Source organism: Nematolebias whitei, chromosome 8, assembly GCF_014905685.2.
Source record: "Nematolebias whitei isolate Nwh7 chromosome 8, NemWhi1, whole genome shotgun sequence".
Classification (NCBI taxonomy): Eukaryota; Metazoa; Chordata; class Actinopteri; order Cyprinodontiformes; family Rivulidae; genus Nematolebias; species Nematolebias whitei.
The window spans coordinates 12,589,241-12,615,820 of record NC_056505.1 but is presented as its reverse complement, the minus strand read 5'-3'; the positions used below and the strand labels follow the sequence as shown (position 1 = coordinate 12,615,820).

At 37.9% G+C, this 26,580-nt stretch overlaps 3 protein-coding genes across 4 annotated transcripts; 2 read left to right on the top strand and 1 right to left on the bottom strand.

Annotated features, from left to right (window-relative positions):
• Positions 1-1,409: 1,409 nt before the first annotated feature.
• Positions 1,410-12,450, top strand: rassf2b (Ras association domain family member 2b). 2 transcript variants are annotated; one of them, XM_037680282.1, is made up of 11 exons: positions 1,410-1,587; positions 5,916-5,960; positions 6,730-6,803; positions 7,634-7,709; positions 7,894-8,045; positions 8,858-8,970; positions 9,828-9,970; positions 10,100-10,253; positions 11,216-11,337; positions 11,511-11,608; positions 11,750-12,450. In XM_037680282.1, exons 3-11 carry the CDS (start codon positions 6,751-6,753, stop codon positions 11,817-11,819), a joined length of 981 nt encoding a protein of 326 aa, XP_037536210.1. In that variant the 5' UTR covers positions 1,410-1,587; positions 5,916-5,960; positions 6,730-6,750; the 3' UTR covers positions 11,820-12,450. The 2 variants fall into 2 exon arrangements, with proteins under 2 accessions (XP_037536210.1, XP_037536211.1); XM_037680283.1 differs by lacking the exons at positions 1,410-1,587; positions 5,916-5,960 and having other exon boundaries at positions 6,688-6,803.
• A 1,140-nt stretch (positions 12,451-13,590) lies between these two features.
• On the top strand, positions 13,591-16,541 carry sprn2 (shadow of prion protein 2). The gene is made up of 2 exons (XM_037680281.1): positions 13,591-13,654; positions 15,699-16,541. The coding sequence occupies exon 2, from the start codon at positions 15,708-15,710 to the stop codon at positions 16,203-16,205; it is 498 nt and encodes a 165-aa protein (XP_037536209.1). The 5' UTR covers positions 13,591-13,654; positions 15,699-15,707; the 3' UTR covers positions 16,206-16,541.
• Positions 16,542-19,407: 2,866 nt separating this feature from the next.
• LOC119413029 (pH-response regulator protein palI/RIM9) lies at positions 19,408-22,430 on the bottom strand. The gene is made up of 2 exons (XM_037680042.1): positions 22,372-22,430; positions 19,408-20,623 (listed from the first exon to the last, which is right to left on the bottom strand). The coding sequence occupies exon 2, from the start codon at positions 20,614-20,616 to the stop codon at positions 19,486-19,488; it is 1,131 nt and encodes a 376-aa protein (XP_037535970.1). The 5' UTR covers positions 20,617-20,623; positions 22,372-22,430; the 3' UTR covers positions 19,408-19,485.
• Positions 22,431-26,580: the final 4,150 nt, after the last annotated feature.

Here is a 26,580-nt window from a genome sequence, read left to right as displayed (position 1 = left end):
GTTAAAAAAAAAAAAAAAATCATGCTTTAAAGCGCACCACTTTGTTGTACTTATTATTTAATAAGTAACGATTAGTAATCTGAGACTTGATGGAATCTTTTTTTGTCTTTTGGACCTTTTCATGTTCTTTTTTCTTTTTTTATTCTTGTTTTCTGTTCTTGTTACACATGACCAGTATGATTCAAAGAACAAGCTAAGAAACTTTAAATAGATGTAAAAACAAATAAAAGGTGTATATTTAATGTTGCAGAACACTCTGGAACATCATCTGTGTAAACTAACATTAAAAATGATTTATTCTTTGTTCTGAAAATTATTTAATAAGATGTTGCGCAATAAATTCAGATTTTTTTTAATCTTAATTTTTGTCACCAATCTGATCTGATATGCATTTGTTTTGTTTTTAATTTACCACAGCGGGAAGCTGTAATTTGTATAGAAATAGATGTGGAAAGCAAATTAAAAGTTCAATTTAAGTTTACTGTCATTCACATCACGTGGTACATGAGGTAGAACGAAATTATACTCATGGTCCCATTACACCAAACAATTGCAAAATAGAAAGTGTAAAAAGAAACTATATAAGGATCTATAAATATATGCTAAACGAACACCAAACGGTACGCTAAAAGATTTAAGATATACTAAACACTAATAATGTAAAAGTTTATCCTTTTAAATAAAACTAAAAGAATGTCAACAAGTACATGATCAAGTATTCATGGATGAATTAAACTTTTTGGACTTCTCTTTTTAGGGTTGTGGAGGAGTTAAGAGTTTTGGGGGATCCAACGTGGGCCATTTTTTTGCCTGCAGAGTAGATTTAGCCACAACAAATATAATTGAAAACCTCTCATCAATGTGACTTTGCATCTTAAAATTGGATTTGATCAGACATGGAACCGCTGTTCCACCGACCTCGGGTCTGAGGCTGCTGGTTCGAGCCCCGGTTGCATCAGGAGAGGCATATCTGGTATTATCTTTATCCAAATCGTTGTAATGGATTAATTCCATTTCCAAAACTTACTGGAACTTGCCTAACAAGCACGAGTAGCGTAATCGATGTGTAATTTGGTTGTGTTGATTGTATTTTTATTTTCTAAATAAAGGTTGAATGAATGAATTTATTTATTTTAGATTGGGCGCAGATTTGTTTTTTGGAAACTTTCATCTTGCGACCATAACGTGTTTGAGGACTTTGGTAAAAACTCCGTGACCTTAGTCATATTTTACACCCGCAGTAGGTTCATTGACTAACAACAGAGTGTTCATAAACACAGGCGCGTTCCCGCCAGCTGTCCTATTGTTGTCATGGTTTCATTCATCTCCGCGTGCAGCTCGAACAAAGACGCGTCGGTCTCGCTTTCTGATTGGCTGTCTTCGACTCTCCTCTGCTGCGAGCCACAACAGAGGGACCTCAACTCCTCCTCCTCCTCCTTCTTCTTCTTCTTCTTCTTCTTCTCTCCTGTGGACACCAAGCCGCACGCGCCCTGCTGATTGTTTCCAACGGTAGAAGACTTCAGGTCGGCCCTTAACAGACGGTTGAGCCGCAGCGGAAGGAGGAGGACCGAGGAGAAAACGAGACGGGTGAGCAGAGAAAAGTCTGGTTGTCGCGGTGATTTTCTTTTATTTTTTGATGGGGAGGGGAGATACCGAAATGAGATTTAAGAAATGTTAACTAAACCCATCAAATTTGACCCGTTTCTCATCACGGGGGAGTGCACACAGCTGTGTATTTGTAAAAACGTTATGTAACTATTCTCTCGTTACACATGGCAGCTACAGAGAGGCAGAGCCCAAATAAAGTGATTGTTGTGCTTCTAATCCAGTTTATATACAACCATTCCTTTACTGGTGGGACTGTTTGGTCAAATATTTTCTGTTATTACGAATGGTTTGTTACTGGGTGTCCAAATACTTCTTTAAAGTCTTCAGTTGATCCAAAATGCTGCTGCCAGAGTTTTCACTGGAGTTAGGAGAGATCACATCTCTCCAGTGTTAGCTTCTCTCCATTGGCTTCCTGTCAAATTCAGAATTGAATTCAAAATCTTACTTCTGACATACAAAGTTCTCAACAGCCTAGCTCCATCTTATATTACAGATCTTATTGTTCCATATTTTCCTAACAGAGCACTTCGCTTTCAGACTGCAGGTTTACTCGTGGTCCCTAGAGTTTCCAAGAGCAGAATGGGAGGAAGATCTTTATCAGGCTCCTCTCTTATGGAAACAACTTCCAGTTTCTGTCCGTGAGGCTGAGACATTGTCCAGTTTTTAGACTGGGCTGAAGACTTTCTTTTTTGATAATTCCTATAATTAGGGTTGGCTTGTTATGCTGAATTAAGCTTAGACTACTGGAGGACAAATTGACCTAATTTCCTTAAATTATTTACTAAAATGGAATAGTTTTCATTTGATACTATTTCTATCTTAACATGTGATTCTTCACCTGCCATTGTGTATCTGTTCCTACCAAACCCAGCCAGTCGAAGCAGACGGCCGCTTGTCCTGAGCCTGGTTCTGCTAAAGGTTTCTTCCTCATGAGGGAGTTTTTCCTTTCCACTGTCGCCTTCATGCTTACTCAAGATGAGAGTTCTGTGATGGAGTTAAACTCAAAGCAGTCTGCTCCTCAGATAAATAGTGTTAAATTATTGTTTTTATATATGAATATTTCTGTTCAGTGCCCTGAGATGACTTCTGTTGTGACTTGGCGCTACATAAATAAACTGAATTGAATTTAATTGTTGTGGTTCTTAATGTCAGGACACAAACTGGACCTACATTTAAGTTCTCTGAGTGCATTGAAATGTCTTTGCTTTGCCTTAGCAAGTTGTCCAGAATCCAAAACTTCATAATAAACCTTTACAAAAACAAAGTAAATTAAAGGCCTAATATTTGTCTTCAGCCTTTCATGCCAGAGCCTAAGAGCGTCTAAGCAGTGGTCAAACCTTGAAACCACCTTAAATAAGTGGTTAGTCAAATTAGTCAGTTGTAGATATACAGCCAGTGATTATTTCTTGAAATTTTCATTAAAATTTATCCAGGGGTTGATGTGATTATTTGCTAATAGACAAACAGTGTTGACGCCAACTCAAGATGACGGATGCTAGTGAAAGTTCATTCAACCAGTATTTATACAGGTTAGTCCCATTGAGCCTCGAGGACTCATTTACAAGAGACCTGATAACAGTAGACGATCATAAAAAGCATACAAATCGAGAAGAACAAATTAAAGAAAATTTATTAAAACAAACAAAACAAAAGCAGCTAGGTTGTAAAGCGATGTAGAAAACTAAAAACGGGAACATGTCTGCATTGGTTTTTGCCATGAACTTAGCAGATGTTTGAAGCCACCTAGAGAGGTCAAGGTTGAGAGCTTCAGATCTTTTTGCAAGATATTCCAGGAAACAGGAGAGGATTAGGAGAAGGTCCTTTTGCCTAGTTCAGTCTGCACTGAGGGGACACTGCAGGTAATAATGTCCTGAGAGCGCACGCTGTAGCTGCACTCATACAGAGATATGTAGGAGAATATGGATGAAGGCAGCAGACCAAGAAGAGATTTAAAGATGAAAATGTACCAGTGAGAGAGTCTGTGTGAAGTTAATGACCAGTGAGTACAGGGTGCAATGGTGGGTATGACGGTGACAAAGTTTTGTGTATATTTGTATATATTGTGTTGTACCCAAAGTATGCATACCACACTATAATATCTATAAACTGACTGAATTATAGACAAGCTTGTGTTTAAGGTCAGTTGGCTGTAGCAGCCATCTTGAATTAGGTTGACTCCAAACTGATCAACAATTCCTTTCTAAAAGTTTCAAAAACAATCCATCCCATGGTTTATGGGATATTTTCCTAACAGAGTGACACAGTTGACCTCAATAGTTAGTGAAAAAGTTTTAAAGCAGCCATTTGATCAGTTTGTGCTCAAAGTATATCTTGTTAATGTGATGTAATGGTTGGGAATGACTCTTAGCTACAATTTCAGTTCAGTTCAGTTCAGTTGACAAACACCACACATTTAGCTCAATATCTGTAAAAGTGGCTCAGGAATAATTCTGACTGGATCTGGACAATCTGAAAGCTTAATTTAGATTCAAGTTGTATCTCGTGGCATTTTTGACTAATGAGGAGCAGGAGAGACGACCACTATTCTTGGCTCGGTTTAGTGGGCCAGTTGTTGGAGCTTTGTTGTTTTTTCTTGGCGTTGCTGTGACAATAATGAGGCTGAGGCCTGAGGGGAGGTGCTGTTTGTGGGTTTGGGAGAGGATTGGAGGAGTCTCTGAGCTGTTCAGCAAAGACATTGATAAAGGAGGTTTGGAGGCAAGAGGGCAGAAAACAAGGAGGCATGTGTGTCAACAAGAGAGCCAGAGGAGGCGAGTCAGGAAGTTGTGTGTGCTGGAAGGTTTCTACGTTTTCACAAGGAAAGCCAGACATCAGCAAAAAGAAATTTGAAATAAAAAAAAATAATTACGATAGACATTTCTAATCCTGACTTACTGTGGGCCATAACAAAGCAGATGCAGCCGAATGAGGCGCAGGAGGAGAAATGGAGTATGAGGATTGCCTTATGGTGTAATGGGTCTCAGGGGAATTCAGGCACTCAATGAAAACTGCATCTGCACCGTTTTCCAGCACAGAAGGTTGCTGCAATGTGAAACAGAACCGGGTCAGCCGTAGGTCAGTCTGCCTGCATTTATGACTGATGTGTGTTCAAAACCCCAAACAGATCATTTAAATCTGGTCAGCCATACAACGATGACAACTCATAGCACTTATCTTAAATCAGCACATACCATTCATGGTCGACTCATTTTGACCAAGCTTCAGTAAGAAAATAATCATAATAAAGCGTTGTACACCACTTTTCTTAACAGTAATGAAAACTGTACTTTTTAAGACTATTCTACTGAAGTTGCTGTATTTTACTCCACTGCATTACACTTTTTAAATTTACTGCAAACTGTGCCTCCCCCAGCTGACTGCGGTGTTGTTTTTACAGCCAGGAACATATTTTGCCGTGTCTCCAAGTTACAACCCAGATAAACTGAGGGTTAATCAGCCTTATGTAACGTAATTTTTACAGTGAAATAACTCCGAGCTCTGTCCTGTGATTTGATCAGAACTGTCCTACAAATGGAAAACATTCAGCGGGCACAACGTTAAAGTTATAAAAGGTTAAAATCTGGAAAAGTGAAAAGTCTGGTTGGATCATTACCTCAGATGGATTGGATCAGGGTTTTTGTTATCAGATGACGGTGTAGATCCCCGATGATGACGGCTTTATTTTGGTTTGACAGCTGGTCACGTCTCTCACAGACCACTGACATCATCAAGTCTTTGAGCGAAGCTGCCTTTGACATTAATATATGATAGATGATATTAAAGGCTAATGACTACCATTGTCTGGGTCAATGGTGAGCTTTTGGGCATTTCATGGGCCTAATATGGGTACTGAAATATTGATGGATCTTGGCATGAGACTTGGCTGATTGGTGTTTAATATTTAATTTGTCCATATTTATTTTACAGATTGTCAGCCTCGGGTTGTTTACCAGCACCGTGTTTAAAAGGTTGTGTAGGTGCGTATCGGGTCTCAGAGCATTCGGTGTGATTACTGAATGAATGAGACAGAGACGAGAATTGTTGTAGCATCGTGTTTGAAGAGCTCTTTGAATTGAGGAAGTTTTGTTGGTGTTCGTGTCAGTTTCCTGTGTGACTGAGTCAAGGAGGAAGCCATTTGACAGAAGGGGAGCACTTCCTTTAAACGTCCCCTGCTCTTCCACACCCGATCGCCCTCACATTCTGAAGAAAAGACCCGTGTGGCATTTTTTAAAAACTAAATCTTGACAACTTCGGACTTAAGGACACATCCAAAGTCAACCTGTTCAACCTTTTGCTCTTTCTCCTCACAGACTTGATCTCTGGTGACTTTACAACAATCACCGCTCGTCACCACGGTAAGAGCTATTAAACTCCAACAACACATTTATACCACATTATGACCACATATGCTTTTAAACACCAGTTAATCAAAAGTAGCACATTCCACGCTTCAAGAGTTATTTCAGTCTTGACATACTGACCCAGTAACCAGCGCTGCCTTTAATGTTTGTACTTTACTTCCTAAAAAACTATCAAACATCCATTGTTTGATTTCAAACGCGTTTCACCAAAATGTAAATACATTTCAAGAGTTGTCTCAAGTGGATTTAATTTCTGGGACAAAAGGAGCAGTTTGTGTAATAAGCATGTTCTGTCAGTTTATGTTTAAGCAGTTGAAATAATTTGAAGCAGCAGGTGGCTCATATGTTCTGCACCTGTTTATCCTTTTCCGGAGGATTCTGTTCTGCCAAATTCACATTGAAAACACAGGGAAGGCAGAGTGTTAAACAGCTGCACGTGCCGCATGTTGGAGACGGACGGGTATTAAAAATTGGGAAGTGGCAGGAATTTAAAGACAAAATAAGAAAATGTGAATTTCAGCTGCTTTGCTGCCCCACGACACATTAAATAAATGTTATGATTTTGTTTTGAGGATAATGGTTGACAGGAAAGTAGATACAATCTCTTGTTTCTGTTTACGGTCTGGAGCCTAACCCCCTCCTCCTCTTCCTGCTGTCGCCTCCCTCCTCTTCAGACCGTCCTTTCTGAGTCGGTGCTCGCAGTTTGTCATGAGGAGTCATGAGACAGATGAGCGTTTAACTCTGTTGCTTCTTTGTTTCTCAGCTCCTCTCATGCTAACAGAGAATGGATAATACACGGAACGGGGTTCAGATCGGGGAGAACAAGTTCATCAGCAAGTAAGATTTCTTGTCCGTGATGTAAACATTCAAATCCCTTCACATAATTGTAAAAAAAAAAAAGTGTTAATGTTAAACATTTTATAAATATTTTCCCCAGAATTCTTGTTCTGAAGGGTCTGTGTTGTAGCTGCAGGGCATTTTTAAGACTTTTATCAAAGCCGAATCATTTTCTTCATAAATCTCTTGTTGCTTTCAAGCTGCCAAGCAAATTAAAATAGTTTGAGTGTTTTCAAATGGTGGAATCTTGCTTTACATGTAGAAACAAGTAGAATGAAGTCCAGTGATCAATACAATACCAGTTTCATCAGTTTTTTTTTATTCTAACGCACATTTGTTTTTGTTTTTACCTTTTGAACTTTACTGTCAGGACACTTCAGAAAAGCAACAGAGAGCAGCTGAACAATGCTAACTGAACCTTTGCAGCAACAAAAAGTTTGGTCACAACAGTCATTTTCAGATTTGTTATTATTATTTCATCACATAATAGTGTGACTGAGATAAGGAAAATAATGTTGCATTCTGGCACTTATTTTCTGCTGCAGAATGTTTAAAGTGTCCCAAGAACTGATGGGAGCAAGTTTATCACAAAATAAAAGGTCAAGAAAAGTCATTGACAGAAACGGGGCTGGACATGAAGCCCAGCAGAACTAAATGTATGAATTCAGTCGGGCGTTCATTAAATTTTGTCTGTGCAACAAATCTGACCTCATTTGCTGTGTTCTGTTAAAAAGCTAAGTGATGTGTTTGCACAACTCAGCTGAAATCCATGACATTGTTCTCTATAATCAACATTTTCTCTTCAGTGATTCAGCTTTTTTTGTCTTCAGGGCAACGGTCCTCTCACATCTTAAAACATACAACCTTTATTACGAGGGACAGAATCTTCAGCTGCGGCACCGAGAAGTGAGTAGTTAACGCCGTCTGTTACTTTAATGGTCAGTTTTGTCTCCACTCCTTATCCCTCTTAACCAGTTCTCTTTTGTAACATAATACACACAACCCATTACAACATAGAGCTCATAGGGGCAATAACTTTCTAGCGTGTGTGTGTCTTTGTACATGGATTAAAGTTTCTGTCTCCAAACAGGAGGAAGAGGAGTTGATTGTTGAGGGCTTGTTAAATATCTTTTGGGGCCTGCGGCGACCAATCAGGCTTCAGATGCAGGATGACCATGAGCGAATCCGACCGCCACCTTCCTCCACGTCCTGGCACTCTGGTTGCAATCTGGACAGTCAAGGGTAAGTGAACCAGACAGATTTAGTTTCACCTCAGTGACTGGAAAGGGGGATCTATAATAGGCCATTGAGGGCAAATATGGATTATGTCCAATGAATTTTAATAGAGATAAAGTTGTATTTATTGAGGTTAAAATTATTGTTATTTTGTTTGATTTGGTTTGTTAGATGCTTATTTTAACACTGAATGCATTGAACAAGAAAAACCCTTTAAAGGCACATCTCTGGTTGAGTTTAGGATTTTTTTAAAATCAGTAACAGATTTGTGTCAGTGGGCTTTAATCCCCATTTTCAGCTCTTTAACTCCACAAGTCTCGATATGAGCAAGAGAGATGTTGTAGGCAGCTCTCATTGAACAGGACGGGGAAAAGACCAAAATAAAGATGAGTTTAAAATCCTCTTCATCCATATTGACAGTGAATGTTTTCAGAATGTCGCTGATAGTAGGTATTACTTCAACAACAAAAATAATCTGCAACCACAAACAGTTATCACAAGCTGTAATTTAACAGCATTTTTTTTTTTTACATTCATGACTGTAAAGTGGTTTATAAACTGTTTGGACCTAGCAGAAGAAATATTTCTACCAGTGACTCAGACAGTTGCAATAATAGCTCAAAGGTAAAGTTTCTGTATTTCTGCACTGAAACCTCTTATTTATATTCAGAACTTTGAATATAAATTAAAATGATTTATCAAATAATTTAACATTGTATACTTGGGGCTGCAGTTAATAGTTTAGCTGTCTACTGTTTTGCCATATTTTATTGATTGTCTTGAATTTTATGTTTTCATCTTGGGATTTTCATGTGCAGTTCCCCCAACAACACAGAGGGTCAGCAGACTGCACAGACTCCGCCCACTGTGCAGGTGACGCCACCTGACTTTAAAGCCGAGGACAACGATGAGACTGAAGAACACACAGATGGTGAGTGGCCCTGAGGACTCTACAAGTAATAAAATTAATTTTATATCTCATGTTTATTAAACAGCATAAATCAGTAGTCTGTCTGCAAATGTGACACAATCGTACTTTATTTGATTCTTGTCTTATCTGACAAGAAAAATGAACTTTGCATTGTTTTAAAGTGTAATTTACGAGTATAAATTTGTTAAATTTTGATAAATAAATTAAACAATTTTGCTCTAAAACTCAATCAAGCTCATTTTAATCAGCTTTCAGAGACAACGTGACCTCTCATCCCTAAACTTGTTACTTTCATTATCAAGAAATCTTAACTAAAAACATTTTGAAATTTATTTAAACTTTATTTTCAGATAAAATGTAAGATTTAGGGCGGCACCATGGCTCTGTTGGTAGAGCCGTTGCCTCAGTGAAAAGGTTGCTGGCTCAAATCCCAGCTGGGGGCCTTTCTGGGTGGAGTTTGCATGTTCTCTCCGTGCATGCGTGCCTTCTCCGGGTACTCCGGTTTCCTCCCACAGACCAAAAACATGCATGTTAGGCTGATTGGTAACTGAATTGTCCCTAGGTGTGAGTGAGTTAGAGCGTGAGTGGTTGTTTGTTTCTGACTTTCTGACTGGAGTCCTTGCTTTTGTGTTTGTTAAAATATGTAAAAAAAACAACAACAACAATGTTCATTTATATTCCTTTCATTACAAGTTGTTTATATTTAACGTCACGAATAAATTCAGAAAATTGTCTACATTAACATAATATATACCTCATTATATGATATGTTGGACCTCAACAACAGGAACTGTAAATATTATGACGCTGACAACAACTAATAATAATTTAAGGCGATCTGTTTTTTTTAACGGTAGAGGACAGCGAGAGCTCCGCTCAGCTTCTCAGGACCAAGAGCGATGCTGGAATTTTAAGACGAGGCCAGCGAAGGAGTCCGAGCGACCAGAGAAAAATCCGACGTCACCGATTCTCCATCAACGGACACTTCTATAACCATAAGGTGGCAGCTTCAGCAGACAGTTTATTTGCTTCTTTTGAAGTGATAATGTTAGTTTCAACCAGTGTTTGGCTTTGAACAGTTGGATATTTACACAGACATTTATGCGTTTTATTTATTTATTTTCCCCAGACAGCGGTGTTCACACCTGCGTTCGGTTCAGTCACCAATGTTCGAATCAACAGCTGCATGACCACACCTCAGGTGCTCCGAGTTCTCCTGAACAAGTTCAAAATTGAAAACAGCCCGGATGATTTTGCGATCTACCTCGTCCATACGAGTGGAGGTGAATGCGACTTAATTTTGTTGTTTTGTTTCAAGTGCTCTATATTTTAAAGCTTTACCCAGGAAATGGTTTGTGCGTAAAAGTTGGATTTTATAGTTTTTAATTAAATGTATTTTTCTGACCTTGAGCCACTGATTGATTTTATTTGACAAATACTTGAAATCTGCACAGCTTAGATGTTCAAATACAGCAGGAAACATGTTGGCACAGATATTGTTTGTAACGTAGACTTTGTTTTAAACATGTTTATTTTGTAAAAATCCCTGTTGGTGGCACGTTCACTTCCTGAAGTTAAGGACAACATTACATGAAGTTTGTAAATGAAACACAAAGTATGAACACTGAGTAAACATTTCACTGGTTTGGTTGATAAGGTCAAAGTTGGTTTCTTTAAAAATGAACCATAATGACACACAAACATTGGTCAAAGTAGCATTCAGCCGTTTGCCTTCATTGGATTATTAGAGCAATAATACAGGTTGTGTTAATGTAGTTTTGTTGGACAAACTGTGCACCTCTGGTTTTAGTGGTTGTTTTGATTATTTAAGGTTATTGACATTTATTTTACGCCCTTAAAAGATTTGTGCAGAACGTTTACTAAATCTAAAATATTGCTGGTTGTTTTGGGGCATGTTGTGAACAAACAAGTTGTGTAATTGGATGGTAGCTGAGTTTAAACACTGTCAATAATTAATTAGGAAAACTGTATAAACCTGCTGTAGATTTAGTTTCATGCATTTTTTATTAGTTTTGTTATTAGCAACGTATTGTATAAAACACTGAATGCAAATTTGGAAAATATATATATATATTTTTTTTTCAATAAAACATTCAAATTTGCGTGTACAAATACTACTGTTTTACCATTGGATGTCTAGCAGTCCAGGATGAATGTGTTGTTCATGTATGTTGTGTAAATACAATGTTTTGTTTATGTGTTTGGATGTTTTTGTTTGTTTCAGAACGTGTGAAACTGAAACGAACGGACTATCCCTTGGTGCTCAGAATAATTCAGGGTCCATGTGAGCAGGTCTGCAAAATTTTCCTCATGGAAGAAGACCTGGGCGAAGAAGTCACGTACGATGTAAATCACAACATTGACCTTTGGTTTAGATACAAATATATGATTCCCAGATAAATACTTTGCTCTCTTTTTGTGAGTCACCCTGTACCTGAAATCTTTGCATGTGTCTGTCCAGTTATGAACTTTTCTTGTTCTTTGGAGGTCCAACAGTAAATGATGCTGTTCTCCACCAGGTGGCGCAGTATATCAAGTTTGAGATGCCCGTCCTTCAGAGTTTTATCACCAAGCTGAAGGAAGAAGAGGACCGAGAGGTGCAGAAACTCAGAAGAAGGTAGCAGAAACACTAAAAACAATGTTCCTAGCAGTATAATCGAAACATGTTCATCAACTGTAATGAAATTTAGAAACGGATTACCGTTTGTTTTTTCCAACCATTAGTTGACATTTTATCTCCGTTACTTTATACTTTTAGGTACAATTACCTGCGGTGTATCATTGAAAAGCAGCTTCGTTGTCTTCCAGAAGGGGCAAAGTGTATGTGATCTTCTCATGACGAGGAGTTCCTCCAACTCACCAAACTGTTCTGAGTCCGTGTCTCAACCTCCCCTCTGAGACTTGGAGCGAAGAAATCAACAACTTAAGTTTGCTCTGCCTAATTAATGAAAATGTATTGACTAAAGTTTCATCTGTTGAATGTTTTCCTGTGAACCATGATCATCAGAGGTACGACCGGTCACCTGACCCTGCTTTCTGTCCAACATGACATGCAACAGACAGAATAATGTTGCTTTTATCCGAGTGTTTTTAACCATTTTTATTTATTAATGAGCTGATTGAGCCTAAAATGAAATGTTCCCTCGTCTGTCTTCCCACTGGATAATATTCTAATCAAATTAAAGCACAAGATTTCTACGTAGATTTATATGTTTTTACAAAGTTGCCTGTTTAAAGGTTTCTCCAAGCACAAAACACACAAGCCTTCATCAGATATTTTGCATTTAATGCGTTTAAATTTGTAAGCAAATTAAACTTTCAAAGGAATGTGCGTGACTCAAGAGCCACACCAGAACACAAAGCTTTCCCACCAAGCAGAACAGATACTTTGTGGGTCTCATTCAGTCCCATAATGCACCGCGGGGGTGAACCTTGCCTTTTTAATGAGAAAGTGGTCAAATCTAGAAACTTTTTTTTCCATCAGTTTATTATGATGGGCACAATTTTCTGCAGAAATATTGATCGAATGTTTATTTTTTTAGATGGCGTTTAAAGAACAATTAGGTGATTTGGTTAAAAAATGCTTTCTTTCTAAGAAAATGAGTTGTGTGTTGTGTTTGTGTCCAAGCAGCAGCTGGTAAGGCTGTAAACATGATGAAATGATTCACTTTGATCACTGAGGAAACCTGTGAAAACTACAATCTAAAACAAAAATAATTTTGTTTTTATCTCTTAATAGAAATGGCACATGATCTGCAGCGTGGTGAGAAATTGGATACCTGTATACACATTTTGTTTGTGTTTCTGTCAACATTTAACAAAAGAAAGACTAATCTGTGATCTTTGAGCTGCAGGCGGTTTTAATTGTATTAAACAGTATTTATCTGTATTATACAGATGGAGGTTATCACTTTTCATGACGTGTTTACTGAACCAGCTGCTCGCTGTAGCTTCATATTAGTCAGACATGAGATGGTCAAAATCTTGTCTTTTGACATAGTTTGGCTCATCATGTTGTTTTTTATGCATTATCTGAATTTAACATTGGCGTTGCTTTACAAAACCTTACTATGGACTACAGTACACCCTCAGAAGATGTTTCATTTCCTGACTTCCTGCTTTGTCCTTTACAACACACATGCTTTCAAATGTGAACAACTCATGCCACTATTTGGAAAATTAATGTTTTTATACAGTGATTATTTAATAAAGAAGGAAAATATGTACATACTGCATTTTTCTCATCTCATCTTTTATTTGTTAGTAACAAAACATTTTCAATGAGTTAAAAAGAAATTTCCAGATTCTTACATGATGAATCTGTTGGAAATAATCCCACGGTTTCAAAATCCCATAATGGTCCGTGGGAGCTTTAGGAGAGCTCGTTAGCTCTTCTGGTTTCTTCTCTGAGTTGAAGGTTAAATAATTTAGGCCGAGTTAGGAACACAAATGTGACCTGACTTACACCTGCAGGTATTTAAGTGATGTCGCAGCTTCAGCAGCTTACTGCTCACTCAGCCAATGAGGGTTTGTGAAACGAGCCCGCCTGATGGAGATCCGAGGATAACAAGCTGTTAGGATCCAAACTTTCCTAGTCGGAGCAGCGACGCGTCGAGGAAGATCATCTGAAGCGCCGTTTTCCTCACAAACAGCCACTCGAAAGGTGAGATTGAATCATTTTTTAAACAATCACCTTTATTTAAGCAAATGTTAATTTATATTTAGTGAGCCAAAATCTTTGTTTCCCCAGGTTTGGGTTTTAAATCCTACATTATAATGTGCTTCACAAATGCAACTTCTCTTAATCTGGACAATGGCAGCTGTAATCTGAGTGACCTAGTGTAATTATAGCTTAATCACTTTAAAAGACAGATTAGAGCATGACAGCAGAGCGAACGCTGTCATGTTTTGATAAGTTATATATTTTAAAAGAAACATATTGTACCAGAGTATGTGCATTCATATATTGTTGCATCATTAGGAAACGTGTTGAGTGGTGTCTGTTTAATAAAGCACAGTAAAAAATAACTTAAAAATATTACAATATCTGAAAATCAGCTGTGAAAAATGAACAAGATTAATTTTAAAGTTCTAGTGGTATATGTAGCAGTGACTGGTTCAAATCTGGGAGCATCTTTAGATTTGTACATTTTAATTTATTTTTTATATAATTTTTTTTTTTTTGCCTTTATTTAGCTCAGGAGGGTTGTGTCATGTTTGTTTACCGGTCCAGCCAGTCTTGTCCACAGATCCAGAACCAGACCTAATCTGGTTGATCCTAATTCAAAGGACATGGAGTTTGAGAGTGATCTGATGTCAGATGTTGTCAGTTTGTGCTGCGCTGCTTACGTAAGACGTGTTTTTCAAAGCTGGATTAAAGCCTTCTTCTTTACTGTTCCTAATATACCACTAAAGTAAAAATACCAGAGCGAGGGACTAAAGCTGCACTGAGTGCATTAATCCGTTTGTCACAAATGTGCATCCAAAGAACCAGTTATGCAACAGGAACAAACTATAAAAATGCTTATAAATTTAAAATGATATCGGAGCATGTATGTGTATGTACTTATAAAACAGGCAGTTTTGACCATATTAGTAACTTTACTTGACAAGATGAAGTCTTTGCTTTTAAATACATGTTTAGGTACTTTAAGCGCTGTTTATTGTTTATTTAAGGATCCCCATTAGTTTCTACCGTAGTAGAGACTATTCTTCCTGGGGTCCACACTTAAAACATTGCAATTAAATCAAGCTTTTACAAAAATACATGATAAAATACTTAAGATAAAAACAAATTCACAATATTAAAGTCAAACCAACCGTCTCAACATTTTACAAGCATTACAAAATGACAAAATACTGTACTTTAAAACACACAAGAATTAAAAACAAAAATTCACCAATTCCAATGTTAACAATTTTAATTTCCATTGTAAATGTATCAATTCATCAATTCAGTTTTATTTCATCTATTATAGATTTCTTTAAGATCGTTTTTAAAATTAACATGATCGGCAATTAATGTAATTACAGAAAGCAGCATGTTCCAATAAGAAATAGCTCGATGCACAGCTGTTCTTTTGAGAGCATTAGTCCTAAGCAGAGGTAATGTAAAGGTATTAACAGAGGCACGTCTAGTATTAAAAGCATGTCTATTGCAGGTGGGTAACAGCTGAGAAAAGGCTAACGGTTAATGTGAAGTCCAGATTTTGTGTAAAGAGAGAAGAAGGCTGCATGCTAGTCTGTCACGAACTTTCATCCATGACAGGCATTGATGCATGAAATCGATGTTTGTTCTAAAATGACATCAGAGTGCTAGCTTTGCAGCTTTATTGTGAACTACCTGCAGTTTATCCACGTTTTTTGAAGCACTTGACCAAACAGCTGAACAATATTTAAGATGACAAAGAACTAAAGACTGTATAACTAATTTTCTTATTTCCAGATACATAAAATGTGCGTTACGCCAGATTATAGCAATGTTTCTGCACATCTTAGCCACGATCTTATTAATTTGTGTAGACCATGAAAGAGTTTTGTCTATTCAAACTCCCAGTAGCTTAGCCTCTACAACTTACTGATAGTTTTTGAGATGAACGTGCTAATTTAAGTTTGACGGGACTTTACGTGTGCTGTCACTGTAGGATTTTATTTTTTACATATTTTGTAAGCAGAATATAATTTGTGCCTTGCTCTTATTTTCACAGGTAAAAGTCATGGTGGGGCTGCAGAAGCTTCCCATCTCAGCGGCTTTCTGCTTTCTTCTTCTTTGCACTCTGTTCCCCAGCTCCGAGGCCCGACGTGGGCGTGGAGGCGGTGGGTTTGGTGGGTTTGGTCGTGGAGGGGGTGGTGGATACAGCCGGGGATGGGGTGGTCAGTCCTACAGGCCTGCTCCTGTCCAGAGAAGTGGCCCCAGTGCAGGGAAGGTGGCTGGGGCAGCTGCTGCAGGAGCAATAGGAGGAGCGATGATAGGGTCTGCTCTGAGCCGACCAGGGTACGGGTATGGGTATGGAGGTTATGGGGCATATGGGCCAGGGTATGGTCCACCACGGTACGGAGGTGGCTATGGCCCCAGGCCTGGCTATGAGCCCGAGGGCTCCGGGGATATGGAGTACTACACTGGGGCCTCCAGTGGCCCCATCTACAACAGTATCGTGGTCGTCATTGGGTTCCTAACGTCCCTGTTATTGAGCCACTGGGTGGCAGTCGTGTAGAGCTGGAGGCAGAAATGAGTTCCCAGAAATTGACAGAACACTAAAAACAGCCACAGCTTGACAGTAAAGCTGATTATTTCAGCTCTACCAACATTTATCAAGCTCTGCAAGAGGAAACCTCAACACGAAGCTTCATCCATCAGAAGAAAATCCACTTCAGGATCTTATTTGTTGCACATAATTTGATTTTGTGAACCATATTTGCACTGCACACCACTCATTTCTTCAATAATGCAGTCATTGATTTTATATTTTCAATCATGACAATTTTACTGATTTTATTAGATCTGGTACTTACAGTGAAAACATTATATTATTTTTTTTTATGATCAAACTACATTTGCTTCATGTTAGCAGCTATTCACTTGATTTAATGCCAATGCTGTTTATGTCCTAACTTCTAACAATATATTTATTTCAATAGGAATTGCATTTGTTTACTATATATTTGTAACACTAAATTTGTATTTTATTGATCTAGTTTGTATAAAAAAGAAAATGTTTATTTTTGAATATGCAGATACATGAAACTCTGTATTTTTGACATTTACAGATTTTTATGTAATAAAAGTTATTTTGTGTTCTGTTAAATTAATAAAAAATGTTGTTTAATTTCAGTCTACAATTAAACGTTGAGGAAGTCCACTACCGGTACATGATTTAAATGATTTAACTTTATTTAGGGAAACAACATCTGTGAACGTGATGTTAGATTTATAAAAAAATCATTATTTTGTGTGAAAATGTGTCTTTAGATGTAAAAAATATCTAATCAATATTCTTGTGTAATGGAGCAGAATTTTTTTCAGAAAATTCAGATAAATATCAAATTGTGTAAGATTTATTTTCTGTTGGCCATTACAGTTATGATACATTGGAAACAGGTGCTACCAAACTAAAGATAACAAAAATAAGATTTAACTGATTTAACTTCATGCAGTGTGTTCTGATGACAAACGCATTTACTGACAAATAAATAGTGAAAAAAATAAACTATAGTATATCGTATATATTTACAGAGTTAAAATCTTCCAGTGAACTTTTTAAACCTGCTAATAGAAAATGGTGTTTTGGAAAATGTTTCCACAGAACAATCCTCAGTTCAGTAAATGTCCTATGAGAAACAAAATGTCACTGTGGTGATCTTCCAGCATCTGGACACATCTGTTTGAGTCCAGTTACTTCTGATTCACGCGTTTTTACATTGCAGAGAACATGGGTTACATTCTGACATTAAAGGTACATGGTTAGTTTTTAATTAATTATAAAACATGTTTCAGCTGTCAACAATCGGATCATTCACTAAACGAGTTCATATCTGGCTTGATGTGCTGGAGCTGCTTTCCTTTTATTACAATAAAGAGCTGAGTCCAGATGGTAGCCAATAAAATATTTTTTCAAACTTAAACCAATAGAAAAACATATAGACCTATGTTTTATAGACTGAACTCTGAGTTTCTTCTGGGATCGATGAGCATCTGTGAAAAAATTAATAAAAAATAAAAAAAATGCAATGAGCCACCGTGATTACACTGCCGTTTTAAAGCGGTTTTATTTGGTTGATGGTCTGGTGATTGGTCTGATTTGGAACTGGAAATGACCATAGTTAAATAACAAGGATCACCAGTAAAGTAATACACTAGTTTTACCCGTGTTCTCGGCTTAATAACTACACAATTATGCTTTTTTAATTTATAATTTGACTTCATATTTCAGTTTAAGTCAGAGATTTTGGAGCTAGCTTCTTGGTGGCCATCAGTAGTACTTCAGTTTACGGTACATTAATTCTGCCTTATGTTCACTTTTGACTGAAACAGTTACATTAATTATTTTTTTATAATAATTACATATTTACAAAGTATTTTCCAATGATGGCACCAACTTGAACATTAAGTTTTCTTTTTAATAATCTGTACACACACACACACGTCATGCCTGTTTTATAATACTACCATTAGTACTATATAATAATAATATCAAGTACCATTATTAGTATTAGTAGTACTATTTTTGTGGCCAAGTAAGAGTCGAGTCAAACACGTAATTCTCTGCTCTAAAGCAAAAGCAGAACACCCGCACACTAAATGTTAGAAAATATTTAGAAAAGGTGATGTAGGAAAATGGCAGCCACATGCCCAAGTGTCCTTGGGCAAGACACTGAACCGTTCATTGTCTCTGATGTGTGTCCCATCAGTGTATGAATGTGATAAAGCTCTGATTAGTCTTTGTAGAGATCTAGTAGAGTGCTGTATGAACGGGTAAATGAGGGCACAGATTGTGTTGTACAGCGTTTTGAGGATCTTGATAAGATAGAAAGGTGCTGTATAAGTACAATCGTTTACAGTCGTCATACATTTACCATTCAAACGTGTACCTATGTTTTAATTTGCAAATATATCAAAGATGTATGTTCCGTTACAAATATTCATGCTTATAACTTTAAAAAATCCTGTGTACAGCGCTGATATGAGTAAAAGATCAATAGGTGAGTAAAAGCCTTTGAGTAATTTGATAACATTGAGCAAAGTTTTTATTTCTGCCCCCAATAAATAATAAATTACACTCAAAGTAGCAGGGAACGTATAAAATGTGCATCTAAAACATTCTCGATTTATATAGATGCTTAATTAAGTTAGAATTTGGGGCGGCTGTGGCTGAGTGGTTAGAGCAGTCGTCCTCCAATGCAAGAGCTGGGGGTTTGATTCCACCAGCAATCACATGCTGAAGTGCCCCTGGGCAAGACACTGAACCCCTCATTGCCTCCGATGTTTGTCCCATCGGTGTATGAATGTGATAAAGCTCAGATTAATCTTTGTATAGATATGGTTGAGTGCTGTATGCGTGGCTAAATGAGGCACAGATTGTGTTGTAAAGCGCTTCGAGTGTCTTGATAAGATAGAAAGGTGCTATAAGTACAGTCCATTTTCCATCACCATTTAGCATGCACGTACAATCAGAACAATTAGTGAGTCGATTTGGTTTTCCCCAACGCTTCAAAGCTGTTGACAAGCTACATTTTAGAAGCCCTTTAATGGAATTGATCTCAGTGTGTTTGTTTTGGGGAGCAAATCAAACAAGAAAAATAGAAAATGGAGGATGAATGATGATTTTTTTCGTTCTGTCAATGACACTTGCACAGTTAAAAAGATTGTTAGTAAAAGTGTGGAAACCCTGTAGAAGAAGCTTTAATTTTCTGTAGTTCCACTGCTTTACTTTTACTTTATTATTTACTCATCCTATGGTGGCACATTTTCCATCAATACCTCAGCAAGTTAAGACCTCATTGCACCAACATTAGTATGTTATTAATTACCATCAGAGAAATCACAGATATAAGCCCTTGACAGTTCATCTTCAGCCCTTGCGCTCCTCCAGTCTGTTTTACTAAATACCTTTCGGCGTAAACCATGTAGAGTTCTAAACATCTCTTGGCCTTGAGCTGCTCGATCAGTGCCGGGTAGCCAATCTCCACGATGCTGACTGTATCGTCATCTTCAGCGCTGCTGCTAGGATCGTTGTAAGGCTGATTTAAAGGGAGGGGAGTTGAAGGTACGGGGGTCATCGAGTTTTCCACTGCACTGCTGTTGATCTTTGTTGTGCCTGTATTATTGTTGAACGTGACCAGACTGGAGTCAGTATCTTTGGTTGTGGTGCTGGCTGGTAGTCTGGTTTTTGAATTCTGGTTGTTTGCAGGCAGAAGGTCTGTTCTTTTCATGCACATGTCCATGTAGCTCTCATAACCTTGTGGGGGCTGATTGAACTTATAGTCTCTGCTGTAGTTGTTGGAGTCAGAGGAACGGGTGCCATATTTCCTGTACATATAGTGGTTGTAATAATACTCCTCCTGGGTGTTGTGGAATTTGAAATGAGGCCGGGGGAAACTTCCTAAGCCGTAGCCTAGGGCCATTCCTGCCATAGACCCTCCAGCTGCTGCCATAGCTGCACTGCTCCCAAACCCTTTGGATCTGGCACCAGGATATATACCCATAGCACTGACTGACTGGGAAAATGGAGAGCCACCCCTGGAGTTATAACCCCCATAACCAAAGCTACCACCATAGCGAGGGCTCAAGATTCTGTTGTTTGGGTTGTAGTTGATATAACCACCCGGGTATCCTCCATACCCTCCTCCATAAGGGGACCCTCTTCCTGGATACTGGTTGTAGTAACCACCTTGTACAGGGTAGCCTCCTTGGTTGTTTTGTCCTTGCTGCTTAGGATACCCACCCTGAGAAGCTGAGCCCTGGTTGTTGTTGCTTGCTTTATTGGTGTTGGTGCTGCCTCGGTTGGATGTGGAGACCTTTTTTGAGCCAAAACTTTTACCGAACCCGCCTCCTCTTTTGGCCAGCAAAAAAGGGGTGTGAAACAAAAGAAGTGACATACACAGGACAGAAAACGACTTCATATTCATCTTCACCCTTTGAGGAAGACATGAAGCAAATATAGGAAAACATTATTCAAATAGTATCGCTTTACACCAGAAAATGTTACTTGAGGGCAACTATTTATGATGCTAGACAGTGCAAAAGAAAATGTGATTTTCGTTGCGCTTACTGGAGCATCTGTTTTGTCTATAGGGCTCAGCTGTTTTACCATGCCCTCCGTTAATTTAGCTCAAACGTATACAATTACAATTTTCCAAAATTAACTTTGCCCTCCAGATTCACTCCATGGTTTCAACACAGACCTGATGTTCTAAAGTGTGGTTAGGCTGAATTAAAACTAGAAACTGTGACTCTTGATATTATTACAGACAGTGACAACCTAAGTTTCCCGTTTTGTCAAGATTTTTACTGCAACTTGAGATTTGTCTTCATTAAATGTTATCATTCAGTATTAAATAAATATAACTATGAGATAAATGGATGTCTGGCTATTTCAATTAAACAGTGCAGCTAAAAACTAATTTCTTTAACCACAATGGTTTAGAGTGACGGGTGGGTTTGATGTGAAAGATGCGTCAAAGTGACAAAAATATTTTCACCAAACTGATCTTTTGTGACTTTCAATAAAAAAAAAAAAAAAAGAGTAAATATCTGCTTTGAAACTATTTCATTCTGAAATTGCGTATGGAAACATGACAGAAGGACCTGCATGTTGACAGCATACAGCTTGTATATTTAAAAATGATTGTGTTCTATGAAACAATAAATTTTTATTTGCATTTTGCTAACCAATGCAATATGACTGGAAATTACAAAAAAAACAACACCCTATTTTCTACTAAAAACTAAGAAAAGCTTAGAAATTATTTAAAAGTTTGATGTCATCTTGACGTGATTGTTGCTCATAACAGATCCTGCTCTTTTGGTGCTGGGATAAAGTAGGTGTGGTATGGTTGCTGACTGAATAGCAAGGATGCTTTTATTCTGTTCACTCCATTTTTTAAGTGCCTAAGTGCTCAGCCTGTAACTCCACATAAGATGGATCAGATAACACTTTCTTGGAAAGGCATAATGCACATGGAAACATTTGTACTGTCGTGGTATTTACTGTACTTAATTTTTATTTTAAACACCAACCAATTGTTTTTCCCATGCTTGTCTTAGTTTTATTTTGTGAGCCATCTGGAAGAGTACAATAACAACAACAATAACAACAACAACAACAACATGGCTCTAAAACAGTCAGCTTTGCAGATACTGAGCTCAGATGCTGCAATAGCTTTCTCAAACAGCACAACGAATTGTTTAAACATAGTTTCAGCATCATTTTAAATACATATATTATGTAAATAAATATATATATAAAAAGAGCTAATACTCTTAATGTGTCAAACTAAAATTTACATATTTAGCACATGCATTATCATGTCCCAGAGCCAAGTTTGCTCATTTCAACTCTTTATTTCACATCTCTGACATTAAAAAAAAAAAGGTTTGTTAATTGTTATACAAGACAAAGCACTGCAACCAACACAAGTGTGTATTTAAACCAACTCCCCGTAATCTGAGTGGGCTTTTTCCCCGTAATCTGAGTGGGCTGTTTCCTGTTGCACAGCTGCACTTGGTCAAGGATAAAATAGACGTGACCTTCTGACATGCACTGACTGTCGCGCCACCATCCGCAGATCTGTGCGGCTCTTTGCTAACCGCTGGAGAAACAAACTACGCTTTATTTTTTCAAATAAATAAACCAATAAAAACCACTCTGAGGCAACTTTTACCTTTTAACGGTGACTGTTTCGTTTCCCTCTTTTCGTCCCGCTTTTCCTCGGAGAACCTCCCTCTCGGCAACGAGCCGCCTCGTTAATCCGAGCGTCTGGAAAACCGTTTGTTTTTGTTTTCCGACTGACGTCACGCCGGGCGCGACTGAGAAGATGTGGGTCGCTTAGAGACAGGATGTGGGCGGGGCTTAACCGGTGCTCGTTTCCAGGCGACGATGATGAGGAGCTGAAGAGGAAAATCACAAGAAGCTGCAACTGAAGGTTGCTATTATTGCTTTTTATTATTATTATTATTGCTTACGTTAACGTTTAGTGAGTGCCTCCATTTTGCATCACGTTAAAATACACTTTAGAAGACATTACGTTTTAGATTTTAATAAAATAAGGTAAACAAACAATATTGTTTAGTAGCCTATAGGCTACTCCTAAATGACTAATAGTTATTAGCTTGGGACAACACCACATCAAAAACACCCATTTAAATGTCTGCAATATATTATCAATGATTTTATAAGTTTTAGGAAAAAGGGTGATGTGGCAACTACAGGGGAATTAAGTTGAGCCACAATGATGAGCTGGGAAAGAGTTGTGGAAGCTAGACTTATGAGAGGTTACAATTTGTGAGCAGCAGTAGGATTTCATGCAGAGAAAGAGCACCACAGATGCCATGTTTGCTTTGAGGATGCTGATGGAGAAGTACAAAGAGGGTCAGAAAAAACTCCATTGTATCTTTGTGGATTTAGAAAAAGCATATGACAGGGTGTCGAGGGAGGAGGTGTGGTGTTGCATGAGGAAATCTGGAGCGGCAGTGGTACAGGACATCTATGAGGACAGAAGAACAGAGGTGTGCTGTAGGAGTGACGGATAGCTTCAAGGTGGAGGTGGGACAGGGCCGGACCTGGACATTTGGGGACCCTAAGCAGGATATGTTTCAGTGGGGCCTACTTTACCACCACTGTTAAACATATATAAAACCAAATGCTGTATGCATAGTATTTGACCTCTATGAGAATGGTGTATTGTAGTTTACAGCTAACTGAGCACACTCACTGAAAATGCAGTGGGATTGTGTGTGGATGGGTAAATGAGGGCAGATTGTGTTGGAAAGTGCTTTGAATAGTCTGGTTAGCTAAAAAGGTGCTACAGAAGTACAGTCCATTTACCATTTGTTGGCCTGAACATTTGTGTTGAAACTTGCTAAATGGTGTGTATTTGACCATTGGAGGGCTCCAAATAATAATAATAATAATAATGAATTTAATTTGTAGCGCCCTTTTCATTAACAAAAATCTCAAAGTGCTACAGCTTTTAAAAACTACATACATGTGTAGCACAACGTGAAGCTGCTGATTGCGGGCGGCTGTGGCAGTCATCTTCCAATGCAAGAGTTGGGGGTTCGAATCCACCAGCAGTCACATGCCCAAGTGTCCCTGGGCAAGACATTGAACCCCTCATTGCCTCCGATGTTTGTCCCATCGGTGTATGAATGTGATAAAGCACTGATTAGTCTCTTTAGAATGATTTGTTCAATTAGCTTTGTAGAGTTCTAGTAGTGCTGTATGAATGGGTAAATGAGGACACAGATTGTAGAGTTAAGTGCTTTGAGTATCTGGATAAGACAGAAAGGCGCTATATAAATGCAGTCCATACCATTGAGATGCTATCAAAAACGTGTATGCAATTAGGACAATTTTATTTATAACCATGATGGGAAACTTGCTTTGACTTTGTTTTAGATACAGAATTGTTAGAACAGCAAAAATAAACTCTTTGTGTTAATGAAAGAGTCCATTCTAGCTTGTGGATACCGTTTTAAAAACTAGAAAATCTGCATTTTAAAAAGAGTGAACGCTGAGTGCTGAGTTTGCTAAAGAAGCCGAAACTGAGCTTAAAAAAGCAGCAAGTACCAAAGTTTAGCTGAAAGCTAAATGTAGCAAAACTATAGTTAAATGTACAAAGACTAGTTAAAAGCTAAAATCAGCAAAAGAGTAGCTAAAGGTAGCTAAAGTAGCAGTACCTAAATGCTCAAATAAGAACACTGGCTACAAGTTAATAATAGTAAAAGGTTAGCTTAAAGTACAAATCAGTAGCTAAAAGCAACAAAATGTTAACTAAAAGTGGCAAAAAGCAAGCTAAAGGCAGCAAAATGTTAGCTGTAAAAGGCTAGCTAAAAGTAGCATTTGAAGACAATAAAGTGGAGCAGGTGTGCTGAAGCAAATTTAAAAACAAAAAGTATGAAGAAATTGAAGAGATTTTTTTTTATTGCTTAAATGTTTGTAAAGAGACTCAGCCTGTTCTTTATTTGTGAGCAGAAAATCATCCATTACCTCTTTACAATTAAACTCTCAGCAAAGGCACTTAACATGCACTTCCATATGCTGAACGTGCGTCATTTTAACATTTATAAGTCGAGTCGAATTATTTATAAAGCACATTTAAAACAGCAGCTGTTACTAAAGAGATTAACATTAAGATCAAGGCGGTAAATAAAAATAAGATGCAATTAAAAACACAAAAAATAAAAACTTAAACACACAAACAATGAATCAAATCACTCTGTGTTAAAGTTTGTGTACTCAGGTGTGTTTTTTAAGGAGAGATTTAAAAGCAGGGAGTTAAGGCCTTTCTAATGTTGGGGGGCAGATTGCTCTGAAAACACCCGGTCTCCTCTGAGCTTCAGCCTGGTTTTTGGAACGACCACAAGCAGTTGATCTCAGCACCCGAGAAGGAACATAAGAGTCAGAGTCTAAGCTCTCCAAAAGGAAGCCGATAATGAGAAGACATTAATCCAACTCTGATATTCTTTACCAATAAACTGTGCTTGCATCACAAGAGACATCCAGCTCCTTACACATGTTGGATGCTGTCTACCACGGCATGCTCATAATTGGTTGTAATTATGGTTAATGGTTATGTGCTGCTGATTATCCATGCTGCTGATCTAATGCTGCTGATTCATGCTGCTGTATTCATTCATTCTTACTCATCCACCCACAAAGACTCATGTTCGTGCTGCTGTTGTTCCTTGTATTGTTTTGCACTATTAGTGACTAGATCTTAATCTTTTATCTTGGCGTTCGTTTAGTGTATGTCTTAGATGATTATTTACTGCTTCTTTATACTTTTTATTTTTGCTATTGTAACAGGGACCCTGAGTACACAATTTCGTTCCACCTCGTGTGCCACACGCGATGTGAAGGACAATAAAGAAACCTTAATTACCGTACCCATCGCTGTACTCATTGATCAGTTGGTCATCATTATCTAAAGGTACTCTCACACTGTACATCTTCATCTATAAATGACTTTGGTCTGCTGCCTTCATACCTCCTCCTACATGTCAGTGCAGTTACAACATGCGCTCTCAGGACATCATTACCTGCAGCGTTCCCTCAATGCGGACCTTTTCTTACTCTGCTCCTGTAACACCTTGCAACAAGATCTGAAGCTGTCCATTTTGATTTCTTTAGATTTTAATCATTTCATAAGGCAAATAGAAAAATCCAAACATGTTTCATAATATTTTACCTTATTTTATATGCCACCTTGATTTGACTGTTTATATAACACTTTTATTTTTAATAACCTTATGTTGAATATTGTCTGTACTTTGTGTCTAAAACAGGTCACTCTTGAAAATGAGTCCTAGTGACTCAATGAGACTAGGTGCTTGTGTAAATAAAGGATGAATAAATTAATGTTAATGTACAGTAATTCCAGACAGTGCCACCTGTTGGTCAACAATGATACAGCCCAAAATAAATCCTGTTAATTCAAAATGTATCATTACTAAACAAAGTACTGTATATGAAAACATATTCACGTTACAAATGTGTTATCATGATCAAATAAAGAAGGAGAGTTGTAAAGGGTTTCATGACTTTAATCACATGAATTCTTGTTCGTCATCAACCAAAAGCTTATTTATCGTGGTGGAGTGGGGCAGCGGTTCTGACCTATAAACGCATCCTCAGTGAAGATCCATCAGTCAGTCACAGTGTGCAGACAATGTTTGTAAAACATGAAGTAAACACACACACTCCTACAGGTTGTGTCTGAGAATCAAGCTGCAGATGGAAAACGACAAAAGAAACACTTGAGGTCCAGTTGATCCTCCGGTGCTGCGTTCTTACAGTTGATTCATGAAAATCACACGACACCTTTCGGAACAGTAAAAGTAGCTCGAAATCTTTTTTTCTGCAGATTTTT